This window comes from Perca fluviatilis, chromosome 10 (assembly GCF_010015445.1).
Source record: "Perca fluviatilis chromosome 10, GENO_Pfluv_1.0, whole genome shotgun sequence".
NCBI classification, from domain to species: Eukaryota; Metazoa; Chordata; class Actinopteri; order Perciformes; family Percidae; genus Perca; species Perca fluviatilis.
Genome location: NC_053121.1, coordinates 19,401,396 through 19,414,100, shown reverse-complemented (window position 1 = coordinate 19,414,100; position 12,705 = coordinate 19,401,396). Strand labels below are relative to the sequence as shown.

Here is a 12,705-nt window from a genome sequence, read left to right as displayed (position 1 = left end):
TTATACTCAAACCGAACACTTTGTTTCTTGATTAACTAATACACCAGAGGACTGCTTGTGTTCAGAAACATTTTATCTGCAAGAGACAAAGCACAGGAACAAGCAACCTTACTTTCATCATCTTTATATCGGTGCAATCATAATTCACAAAAGAGTAGAGAGTAAGGGATACAGGGGACATTTTTACAAAACAATAGATACAATAGATGGCCATTTAAATTCAGGTACTGATGTATTTCCTTCTGGGTTCACTGAGGGTGATTCCTCCCTCTTTCATTGCCGACCTAAATGACTGAACCTGTGAAAGAGAAAATGTCAACGAGAGAAAAACATGAAGCAGCTGATGACTTAAGGAAAAAGGCAAATCAATTTTCTAACGGCAGTTTGCGCTGCATGTACTCACAGCGTCGGAGCGGTACGTCCAGGGAATAGCCCTGTACACCATCCTGGTGATGCCAGCCTGCTGGCATCGGTGTGCCAGCACCTCACCCACAGCCTGACACGCTGCCACGCAGCTTGTGGAAGCCAGCTCCTTCTTCAGTGCCCACTCCTTGGTTGAACAGGAAAGCACCGGGACAGGAGAGCTGCTGGAGAACACGTGTGCCGTTACGTGGTGCTGGGTGCGAGAAAACTCCAACCTGAAAAGACGAGAGATACAAACGTGACCAAACGGAAGTGAGAGGGGCAGGAGGAATATAATATAGAAAAGTATCTTTTTTTTTTTTGGCAATTTGTCTTTGACTCACCAAATAAGAAACATAAAAACCAGACAAGCAGGTAGTCGAAGAAATATATAGGGAATTTAGATCTGCAGGATTAAATGCCTGGTAAAGATCAGGGTTCATACGCATTTTAACCAATACCTTTCCATGACTTTTTCGGCAAATTTCCATGACTATGTGTTCCTGAAAATGTCAGTCGACATTATATGATAAGAATACAAATCTGGTGTTAAAGTTTACCCTCAGAGGTTTAACTATAAAATGAATGACAATTTATGTGGTTCATAGTGGGATTCATAATATCGCTCCCCGAATAGAATGTTGAGGTTAAGACGACGTGAAAATACATTTATTAATGACATAATATTATGCTGTGTTAAAAAAAAATTCCATGACTTTTCCAAAACCTTTCCAGGCCTGGAATTTGCATTTTTCAAATTCCATAATTTTCCCAGTTTTTTTCAAAACGTATGAACCCTGAAAGATACATTTATGTAGTTCTGATTTGACTCTATGTACTCAGGTCTCCCATAATAATAACATATCAGTCTAACTGATTCAATTAAGGTCTGCACAGTTACAGTACAAGCGTTAATGCAGACTATGGAAGAGTAATACAGAATGTGCATTTTTATCTTTGGTACATATATGAAATTGACAGCAGTTATTTGACAGTGTGATGAACATCAACAGGAAATTGAAACACTTGATTTTACGTAACAGCTATTACGATGCACCTCTATCTAATCAAAGGTTTGTGACATTTTATCCCACACACACACACACACACACACACACACACACACACACACACACACACACACACACACACACACACACACACACACACACACACACACACTCATGGTAAACGTGCAGTGTAGTGTCCCAAATTCCCCATACAATGTCCTTAATGAATTATGAACCTGCTAAAGCACCTGTGCTACCCTAACCTGTCTCAAATAAGCCCCTCATCATTTGGGACACTGCACGTAAGCCCCCACTCCTACTCCCAGACCTGTGGTAGAACTCCCGGTGAGGCCAGATGGTCTTCCAGCCCCGGTCCTTCACAGCCAGAGCCATCTGCTCCAGGTTCCGGGGGTTTCTGTTCACAAAGGTCGGGTTCACGGCTTCATTTTCATCTGCGCCGGGCTCCGGCTGGGAGGCTGCCTCAGCCTGACTCACACACCGAGCTGGATAACAGACAGCTTTCATCAAACAAATACTACACATAAACACAACAAAGCTGTACACAAAATATGATTCGCATAAGTCAAAAGAGCTGGGATTATAATAATAACTTAGCTAACTCACCTGTCTGGTTTGTAGGCATAAGTGGACGGCATCGTTGAATTTGACCTAACAACCGTACACTGCGACTGATTACGCGCAAAGCCATCTCCTTCTCAGCTTCTTTTACTTCGTTAATTAAAATAAAAGTCCACTCAGGGTGCTACCATCCGGTAAAACGTTACGCCCTTAAAAATACGAAAACATCTTTGACTCTGGCTATCGGATAAGAAGAATTCACCGTGACATGTGGAGCGCCATCTTTGACATTCAGACAACATCCGGGTCACTTTGCACTGAAAGAAACAAACACCAGCTTCAGTAGTTCCGCTTACATATGGGGTAACAAAATAATAAAACAAAAAAGCGCTTTGCTGTCCATAAGTGGTGGAAAGATTAAACAATTACTGAGCTTAAGGTGCTGTATGTCTGTTTTTTAGGTACTTGTACTTTACCATTTCTATTTTATACTGTCTCACTACCTTTCAGACTTTCCTCATAGCTACATCTGACCGATAAATAACTAGTAAATTCAGATTTAACACATGTAATCATCTTAAAATATTATGCATTATTAGAGATGAGCATACTCACAGAATGGTATAGTTAAACCAAGCTCCACCCAGACAGTATATATATATATATACAAATAAATATAAAATGATAATAAGATGTAAGATGGGAAGATATAATACAATATTACTATACAAATATATGAAAATGAGGATTGTGTAAAAGTAATTGACAAGTTTATCCAACAGAGCATGCTAATGAAGCAATAATATATAATTCATACACCTCTCTGCTTAACAGGTTATTTTACTTAAGATTTTGAATGCTAGATTTCTTACTCGTAATGACCTATTTTTTTACATTGTGGTATTACTTCTTATACTTACACCCAAGTAAAGGATTTGAATACTTCTTCCATCACTCGTAACTTCATAAATTAGTTAGCGACATACGTGACAGTAAATAGTGTGACTACACAACAGGTAAGGTAGCCTGTTCAGTGAATGGCTTCCCACAATGAGATTAAACAAGAAAATTGTATTTAATTTCAGTTCAAATTTGATAAATTTTACAATGCAAACAGGCAGAAAAAAAGAGAAATGTCCAAGCAGAGTTTTGTTCAAAATAGTGGCATGATAATGGAGGTTACAATCTGCCCAAAAGAATTAATGGATAAACAAGCAGTCAGTTCCAGTAAGGCACCTGAAAAAACTTTTGCTACCAATGAATACTTCTGTGTGCTTGGAAGACATAACAATGAGGGAAAAGTATCTTTGGCTCATGAAAATCATTAAGATAACTCCCTGATATCATTTGAAGAATCCTACTTATCAAAGCACAATACATATACCAATTCAACATTCATACCTTCCCTTAAACTGCAGAACAATCATTAATGGTGTGTTTTCCCTTTTCATAATTTATGTCTTTAATACATGTTCATACAGTGAAAACTTAATAACTATTTTTTGCGTTACTAAAGGATTAATTAAAAAGCAGTGCATAACACTGATAGTGAAACAAAATTAGAAAGGGGATACAAAAGTATATTTTTTCATTTCATATAATGCAATTATAATTCATTATATAGGGCTCATTCTCATTCTACTGATGCAAAAATAACAGTCTTTAGCATTGTGATCATTGTGCAAGTCAATTAAACCATTCATAGCCTACAGGCGTTAGAACACCATTGTTAAGACAGGGAGACAAAGTCATTCTGATGTGTGTAGTTGTAGTCCTCAATAATATACATAAGTTAACATAACCATTTGGCAATCCTAAGAAAGGGTTTTGCCGATCATATTGGAGCTGATGGATTGATCAGATATGAGAAAGAGAAAGGGCTCAGCTTGTAGCCTGATCCACTGTAGAACTTGTTCTGAAACTCCACCCTGTAAGAGAGAGAAGCAAAGTCAACATGCAATTATACAAACTACATAATCCATTTTTGTCCGTCCACTCCATTCCCATACATCTCTTCACCACTCATCCTGTCCAGTTTATTCTACAGTGGACATAAAGCTGAACATAATTTCTTATTTAGAAATTATTGATTTGGTGCTGCTCTGACCTTTGTTAATGGTACCCCTGTTTTAAATCCATAAATGGATTAAAATAAGAAAGAAAACTAAATGTGGATATTCATCGATCTAAATGAATGTTTTGGTGACCTCTGAATCTCTTCTCTAGCACCATCATGAGGCAAACATTTCCATTTACACACAACAAATATCAAAATGTAATGTGCAGACGGCTATGAAATGTACTGAGCACAATTTTGAGCCTCCCTGAGCACCCTTAATCCAAAAAGTCAACTTTGCATGCAGAATGCATAACTCAATCAAATAGGAAGATTGCCATGAGCTTTGCTGAGCATATTTATTACCTCCCACGCATTTATCAGGTGAAGAAATGTTAACAGTGCAATGTGTACACCAATATGAAAATGATAAACCTGTGTAAAGAGACTCTGTGAATGTATTACTAAATTTCTGTTGTTTCTATTTTTTTTTTTATAGATTTTTTGCTGCTTTTAAATGTCTTATGTATCCCTGTACGGTGTCCTTGAGTGCTGAGAAAGGCGCCTTTAAATAAAATGTATTATTATTATTATTATTATTATTATTATTAATGATCTGGATAACTTTGATAGTAAATCCCAGGACTCTTTATCCATGAGGAAGGTGTTTGTTACAAACCTAAATTACAAACATATTGTCTGATGAAAAATGACTACAGTGTAGAGCCTTATGTGAAGCAGATTTGTGTGTGCACAGTTCTGTTGAGGTACATTGCATTGGCCATTAGAAGCAGACACACTTTACAATTTATGTGATTTAGGGGAGACTAAAGATGAAGCGCATTTCATGGTTTATTGTTCAATGTATGCAGATGTAAGAGCTACACTTTTTAGTAAAATGTCCATTTCTGATGAGTTCTACTGGTTAGATGATAATCAAAACTGGAGTTGTGTTTTAGGAAGGAAACCTTTTCTTGTGGCAGCTTGGGACAGGAGACAATGTACTGGTCAATGTCTGACTAATGTTTGTGTTTTTGGTGTCTTATAGGTCCATAAATAACATACCTGACTAACTAACCGCCTTAAACATGGACTAAAGCAAAAAGCTATCAAAGATTTTACTCAGTGCAGATATTTAGCCTACTTATTAGTATTGTTTAACAACACATTTTTCCCTTTGTCTTCTCCTCCCTCCCATCCTTACCAGTGAAGACGGAGCGCGTGCAGGAAGGCTGAGAGTCCCTCCATAACCAGCAGGATGGAGACAGTCAACATAGCAAAGAAGGCAAAAACCACAAAGAGGACTACAGATCCCACATATCCCTGCCACCTCAGCGCAATACGCATCACCATCACCCACAACACCTCTGACAGCTCTGTGGAGACACAAATAACTCACTGTCAGACAGCCATCAATGCTTGGTAAAAATCATGTGCATGTGAATAACTGGTGGAAGAAAAAAAAAAATAGTATGAGTGTGTTTGGTTTTAGAGAGGAAGTCTGTCTGTGTATGTGCATCATGTGAGTATGAACATGTATATCGTGTTTGTGTGTATCAGTATGGGTGCCACTAACGTGCGTGCGCCAAACTGAGAGCCCAGAGTCGGAGATAAGAGGCGGTGTTGGAGATGCAGCCCAAGCAGTACTCTATGGTGTGGATGGCCTGATGCATGAACACATCTGCAGCATCAAACTCCTGCAGACAGCACAGATTAAACACTTACAGAGTCACAACGACACATCTCTGACTGTATTTGGTCTGTTTAGTGAATTAAGTTATTCAGGCTTCTCTCTTGCCTCCTCCTCAGCAGCTCCTCCCTCCACCTCCCCCTGACAAGTGTTGATGGAGCCTTCATCGACCACCAGGGGATGTCTTTCTTCCTCCTGATGCTGTGGAGAACCAGAAATCCCGTCAGAAAAGACATCCAATTTTAGAATAAGGGTCAAAGTTCAGTCAAACACACACTCACTACATGACGCAGTCTTCTCTTGAATGTGATGTATTCGTACATGGGCTTCCCGAGCAGGAGGACCGGGACAGAGCACAGGGCCAGCACCACCAGGGTCTTCTGCACCACAATCTGCACATGAAGAGAGACAAGACTGGCTGTTACGCTTTTAAGCAACACATGCTCGTTCTGCAAATTGTTATTTCTACTTTCAAGATGTTCACTGGTTTCTGGGGGAATACAGTCTTATGGCATGTTTTGGTTAAAAGTATGCCTATTAACTTGAATTGTAACCATGCACTGCATTCAGCAGCGCACTCTTCCATCACGTGTACAGATTATTTTCCAGCATCCAATGTAGCTTGATTGAGCATGCTAATTAAGAAGTTTTAATCAATCTATTTCCATTTATTCTTTATTGTTAAACACCCCACCCCCGTTATTTCCCATATATTCCCCATAAATTCCTGTTTATTCCCATGAAAAGTTTTCATCTTGAATATTCCTGGAATTTTGCAAACCTAATATTGACATACGATAATGTTACACTAAATGTTCACTGTGATGTCTCAACCAAGTTTCAGGAATCTTTGAGGTGATTTTCATACATAGGAAAATGCATTTATCAATATAAAAACTATAGCATAATTTGTAGAACATGACTTAAAACACTGATCTCTTTCTTTTAGGGAAATCAACAAACCACACACCTGTCCTTCATAGAGCTTTGGGTTCTCAGGGTTGTCTGTGAAGAGGAACATGTCTATGAAGTGGATAAGTATACTCGGAGCGATTCTGGACTGGGCGGGAGTGTAGGCGATCCACTTGAAGACCACCATGAACACCAGGTAGCCAAACAGACACACCATGAAGAACAGCTCAGGGATCAGCACAAAGAACACACTGCTTATCTGACCAAAGTGCCTGGAGAAAACACAAACGACGACAAGGGAGAGCACCAAACGAGGATATGTGAAGCCAAGGCAGAATCAATATGGAAAGACACCAGAATGGAGGTGTACACACAACACACGCCAACAAAAAAGTAAAACGTGATTGCTTACCAGTAGTTAAAGAATGACAAGCAGACTCCAAAAGTCATGTGTATGACACCGATGATGACTGACATCTTCATCTTGTACGAATTAAGGAACGTTAGTTTGTTGTTGGACAGCCCCCAGACCTGACACCACCGCGCAAAGCAAAAGAGAATGAGGACGGATGCAGTGACAAACAAGGTGACAGCTTGAAAGACAATGGAGTCGGGTTCATGAGTGTGACGGCCGTACCGGGTCAATGCCGAATGGATAGGGGCTGGTGAAAACACCAGACACATTGGGATCCATGGACAAGTACTGGTTCCCAGCGAGGACTGATGAACTGAAAGAAATAAAATACTATTAGGTAAGATGGACAAGAAACAGCATGTGTGGAGATTGGAGAAAACAAAAAAAGACGTATGACATGTACTCACTTCCAAATGTTCTTCTCGAACATCGGGCCGACGTGCCACGCTGAGTTGAAGGTAGTGAGGCCTCTGCTGAAGCACTCGTTGTAAATGGCCCCCGTGTAGATAGAGAAGAGTCCCATCAGCAGAATCAGATACCGTCCTCCAAACATCATCCTCCAGATCTGAAACACGCAGGGACAGGTAACAACTTCATTTCACTATTTCATTTGCAAGGTGGAAATCACGTTCCAGCTCTTGTGTTTGACAGGTGATTGCAGTGTGAGTGACTATCCCCTAAATTACCTCATTGGTGTTGCTCTTTAGTTTAGGGTCCTTCTCCTCAAGGACCATCCAGAGGGCAGCCACAGTCATCAGTAAACCATGACCCACATCCCCAAACATCACAGCAAACAGGAAGGGGAACGTAATTATAGTGTACACCGCTGCATTGACACAATGAGACAAGACTTGACTTAAAATACATGTGAAGTTGAGCATGTTCTGGATTCTACTTTGAACATCTGACATGTCCTTTTTTTCTTTCAATGAAGAAACGTTTTTTAGCGGTGTGCAGCAGACGCACCTGGATTGACTTCACGGTAGCTGGCCACTCCGTAGGCATCAACAATGTTCTGGAAACCAGCTGTGAAGGAGTTGATGGGAAACAGGGTAGGTGGAGCGGTGGAGGAAGGCAGGCGGTTGTAGAAAGAGTCGACACCACTGCCACTCTTTCTCTGAGGAACGGAGAAGAGGGTGAGGGAAAAAGATGAAGAGAGTGAGAAATTAGGCGCGTTTACTTATTTATTCATGTCGAGTCTGCCTTTGTCTTACCCCTCCCTCTCTCAGAGCGCTCTGCAGTTCAGGAAGCTTGTCAACGGGACACCAGGCCTCAGCGATCAAGCATTTGTCTGTGACGGAGGGGCTGCAGAGATTCAGAACCATCTGGACCGCCTTACACTTCTGCACACGCACCTTCCACTGGGGCAACACAGCTACCGCCCGCATCAGCAGCTGCTGCAGGAAGGACTCGGTCTGTGACAAGACCTGAAGTAGAGGTAAATGAGAGGGTTTTAGAAGTACTGAGCAGAAGAAGAAAAAAAACACATTACTGCTATTTTTGTGCTTTCTAGTATTTGTGAGTAAGTGTGATACAGACATTACAAAAGACTGGGCATTGGTGATTGTATCAGTGTTCAACAGATAGTGCTCTGTGCTTTGATAAACAGCTACACTTACTGATTTGATATCTTCAATTCTGCTTTGAAGTCCCTGGAGAATCTCCTCTCTCTCAGCAGTGCTCTCAGGGTATGCAAATGTCTGTGTGCGAAAGCTGTGGGGGTGGGGGTGGGGTGGGGAATCAAAAGATGTTCAACAGGTTCAACAGACATTGTAGTGTGGAATAGGGGTTGGGCGGTATCCAAATTTTGATACCGTCAAACTTCCTCCCTATTTTCAAACGTTCAGAAACTGAATACCAAACACTAATACTGAAACCATAATAACATAACAAACAAAAAAACTACTTTCTCCTCCACACTGTCACGTGATGACAACCACACATAATTACATGAATTATATTTAATATTTAATTGTCTCCTTGTCTCCTATATAAGTGCATTGCATTTGTTTTAATGACGGTATTGAAACTGATACCGTTGCTATTTTTAAGACCCCGCGGTATACCGTATTACTGCCCAACCCTAGTGTGGAAATTCACAAGTTAATAATAATAATAAAAAAATCTAACGAATGCACAGGTTTACGCACCAATCACATATCTTCTTGACCTTCTGTCCGATCTGATCTCCCCAATAGGAGATGAGGAACACTGTCCATTGCACCATTTCCCCCTGCAAACGAAGAAACAGCAAACGGAATGATCAGAGACTATCCCCTGTCGCACAAATAACTTCCATATCTATCTCTCAACCACGATCCCCTCTCTCGGTCTCCCAGTTCCCACCGTGACCGGATGCTCGAGTCGATCCTCCATTTCTCTGAAATCCACGATGGTGTAACCGCGACATGCCCGCCATAACAACCGTTCAAACGAGGGGACCTTCCAAGGATGGACCACTCCTGCCACGAAACTAAGAAAGAGAGAGGCAATGCAGCGTTAAACACCGATAAAAAACATTAAACACATAATGGACATCTTAGAAAATGAATCTACCTGAGGTGGACATCTTGGCGGTTATCAAACAGACCTTGGCTTTCCAGTACAGGTGGTGGTGCCTGTGAGGTGAAGCCAACATTAGTTAGTTTTAGTGTGCAAACAGTTTGCTCACACCAGCATCATATCTAAAGAAAAGGTAATACATGATGCAGGAATGTTTGCAGAAATGTAGTTTGTCCCACCTGTAAGGCTGTGAGAGAGTGCGTCCTGGTCAGGACTCCTTGGTACTGGCTGAGCTGGGTCAGCTGAGCCCGCAGGCTGTCTCTGTTCCTGGACACCTGGTGAGACACAAAAAAAAAAACTGTCAGGCCAATAAACTCAACCTTTTTTGATGGTGTACTAATGAGATAACAGAGGCTTTTCATTTATCATCTCAGCCTTGTTTTTAGCGCTCGCCTCTTTGAGCTCTCGGGCCAGCCTCTCGCACTCCTCTTCTATGGTGATGAGTTCACGGGGCTGAGGGGCCAAAGGTGTCGGGCATGGAGGAGGGAGGGGACACTGCAAGGGTGGAGACAGGGAGCGATTGATCTCCTGCTCCAGGAAGCCTGAGGGCCAGATAAAGAACGTAAGGAAGGAGAATCTTATCCAAACTAACAAATAAAGAACATGGACGAAAATATAGGTGGGAAACAATGAGTCAATACTTACTTAAAGTTTTCTCAAGTTCCTCGCATCGTCTAACCTCGCCGACAAACTTCCTCTGAAAGGCGTTCACATTTGGATTTAACTAAAACATCAGAGCAGAGGAAAAAGGTTACTCATGTACATCTTATGACAATGATTTGCTGTGTTTCACAGTGACTCACAGCAACCATCAGTTCACCATCTCATCTAAGCTCTAAATGATTTAGAAATGCTGCAGATTCCAAAGTGACTTCATAAGATAATCACATTGAGTTGTAAACCGATCAGTTACTGTGCTCTGGGTTGTTTTGAGAATGAGAGGGATGATCAGTGGCTTCTGATATGAGCCAACTCAAAAGCATTTAGGCTTAATAGGAGGCAAAGTAGTTCCACATGGTATTCTGGCCCAAACAGTAGCTGACTAGTTTACGATGCTATTGGGCCTCCATTTCTGAGCTTTTCACCACATGATCGCGAACCAAGAGTTTATGTTACTCACATCTCTGAACTCAACCAGGCCCAGTTCTCCCAGCTCACTGACACAATTGTAGGCCGAGCCGGACTGAAGGAAGAGCTGCACCAGGCACACCTCCTCACTGCGAAACATGGAGCCCATAACTGCCTGCACAGAAACATGTCCAAATTAATGTTTTCCCTGACAACATAGCCAAAGTACTGCAGTTTATAGTGGAAAGAGGGGTATTGGTGAGAAAGTGAAGAGAAAAGAGGCAGTAAACGGTTTAAAGAATGTTAACAGAGGGCATTTATTTTTAGTTAGGACAATAAAAGCCTCCCAGTGACAATGCAGAAGCTTATGGGTGGAAACTGAAGAAAAGGGAAGCATTAATTCCTCCTGTCTGTGACGATCAGGTGGGAGTTCAATTCTTGCACAGAAATGTTTCTGCCAATATTACATGCTCAGTTTCGTTCATTTGAGTTCAATCCCTCTTCAATACACTAAAAAATATATAGCTACATGTAGAAATATACAGTTGCCAGGTTATTAAATCCACTTTGGTAAAACTACAAGTGTTCTGCAATAAATCCTACGTGTACCTTTACGAAGGTTATAAAATTCTGATTTTTGTTGATCTCTGTTTCAGAGAAGATTCAACGTTGTCGTCATTTTGGAGGCTGCAGTTTGTGGTGCTGTTGAGCTGTATTGTGTTATATACAGACTAACCTCAGTAATGTCATGCTGCCTTAGTTTTGATTGATTTTATTCATGGATATAGAAGACAAACAATCCAAAGGATGACATAAAGTGCAAACACTCATTTCCAACATGGTCCCTGATGTCATAGAAAACAGCACACACAATCACACATACCATGCACACAATCCCTAAAAGAATAAGCAGCAAAAGCCAAGGACATCTTACAAATAAAAAACAGCAGAAATGAAACTTAAAAACCCTATCCCACTATCTTCCTTATTTTTACAATTTATGTCTTAAAATCTTTCCCAAAACCACTAAAATTACTGAAAATAGACGCAATAAAAGCGTTCACAATAAAAAAAAACACAAGTAACAGAACATAATACAATATGAAAAAAACTTAATAGCTAGGAGTACATGTGTTATTACATTCATGAAGACTAGGTGTTACCTAAACATTAAAAGGAAACATGACTTAAAACGTAAAAATGCAAGTAACGTTATACAAAGAAAAAAATATATCTGAAGGAACTTTGGCCTTTTTTTTTAAAAAAAAACGAATAACCCCAGCTGTTTCACCTCTGTAATGTCTGTCTACAATTAGTTTTTTGCCATAATCATCAGAATTAGGGCAACAAGTTTCGTTTCTAATGGCATGCCATATGCTAATGAGTCTGAAGTCTGAAAGAATGCCAATCACACAGAAGATGTACGATAAGATAAAAGAATAGTCTGGCTATCACCAGACCAAGCTCAATCTTTTAAGAGCTGCAGGGCGAAATCAAATCGCCGGCAGATCGGGCTGGGTTTACCCAGTCTAGTAAAAGGAAGGACTGTCTTGATTGGCTCGGGGAATTCCGTAAAGGAAAAAGGTTTCATTTTATGGCATGACAATAGCGGTGGATAGAAGTAGAAAACAGAACAAAATGACGCTAAATATGAAATATCTCACCTGTCTGCTTCCTAAATCCCGCTGGACTCCAACCTGCTGTGATTCAGGCTGTCCAGCTCCGTACCGAGGGACAGACCGGTGACTGTTGACGGGACAAACCAGACGTGTATATCAGAATTGCTCGGTTTTGGTTTTGTGTCTCACTTCCCGTTTGGTCACGTTGCTGCAGCCTCACGTGACCGTTGGCGTTCGTCTCTCATTTGGCCACGAGGGGTCGAGATCTTTCACTCGGTTCATTAAATGGCGGTAAATAACGTAACGTTAAACGTTTGTCGTTGTTTGGATGAGTCGATGTTATATTATTTTATAGATAATATGCGTGGAGTAGCTAGTTTGATTTGCTAACA

At 40.8% G+C, this 12,705-nt stretch overlaps 2 protein-coding genes across 3 annotated transcripts; both read right to left on the bottom strand.

Annotated features, from left to right (window-relative positions):
* Positions 1-108: 108 nt before the first annotated feature.
* On the bottom strand, positions 109-2,311 carry mrpl18 (mitochondrial ribosomal protein L18). The gene is made up of 4 exons (XM_039812914.1): positions 2,037-2,311; positions 1,741-1,915; positions 404-638; positions 109-298 (listed from the first exon to the last, which is right to left on the bottom strand). The coding sequence occupies exons 1-4, from the start codon at positions 2,119-2,121 to the stop codon at positions 221-223; spliced, it is 573 nt and encodes a 190-aa protein (XP_039668848.1). The 5' UTR covers positions 2,122-2,311; the 3' UTR covers positions 109-220.
* Positions 2,312-3,047: 736 nt separating this feature from the next.
* Positions 3,048-12,529, bottom strand: tcirg1b (T cell immune regulator 1, ATPase H+ transporting V0 subunit a3b). Of its 2 annotated transcripts, XM_039813650.1 has the most exons (21): positions 12,359-12,529; positions 10,747-10,869; positions 10,272-10,350; positions 10,020-10,168; positions 9,806-9,901; positions 9,621-9,682; positions 9,411-9,537; positions 9,215-9,297; positions 8,684-8,777; positions 8,279-8,491; positions 8,031-8,181; positions 7,751-7,890; positions 7,472-7,629; positions 7,287-7,377; positions 7,062-7,180; positions 6,708-6,921; positions 6,019-6,129; positions 5,846-5,938; positions 5,624-5,744; positions 5,252-5,423; positions 3,826-3,919 (listed from the first exon to the last, which is right to left on the bottom strand). In XM_039813650.1, the coding sequence occupies exons 2-21, from the start codon at positions 10,861-10,863 to the stop codon at positions 3,826-3,828; spliced, it is 2,484 nt and encodes an 827-aa protein (XP_039669584.1). In that variant the 5' UTR covers positions 10,864-10,869; positions 12,359-12,529. The 2 variants fall into 2 exon arrangements, with proteins under 2 accessions (XP_039669583.1, XP_039669584.1); XM_039813649.1 differs by lacking the exon at positions 12,359-12,529 and having other exon boundaries at positions 3,048-3,919; positions 10,747-10,863.
* Between the last annotated feature and the right edge of the window lie 176 nt (positions 12,530-12,705).

Bases quoted from the DNA above. Each gene is read 5' to 3' on its own strand.
- tcirg1b (XM_039813650.1), bottom strand. From the start codon at position 10,863: ATGGGCTCCATGTTTCGCAGTGAGGAGGTGTGCCTGGTGCAGCTCTTC. The intron at 9,538-9,620 runs GTAGATTCATTT...TCTCTTTCTTAG, and splicing joins CGCCAAGATGTCCACCTCAG to TTTCGTGGCAGGAGTGGTCC. The intron at 5,424-5,623 runs GTTAGTGGCACC...GTGTCTCCACAG, and splicing joins TCTCAGTTTGGCGCACGCAC to AGCTGTCAGAGGTGTTGTGG.
- mrpl18 (XM_039812914.1), bottom strand. From the start codon at position 2,121: ATGGCTTTGCGCGTAATCAGTCGCAGTGTACGGTTGTTAGGTCAAATT. The intron at 1,916-2,036 runs GTGAGTTAGCTA...TCTGTTATCCAG, and splicing joins TATGCCTACAAACCAGACAG to CTCGGTGTGTGAGTCAGGCT. The intron at 299-403 runs GTGAGTACATGC...TCTCTTTCACAG, and splicing joins GGACGTACCGCTCCGACGCT to GTTCAGTCATTTAGGTCGGC.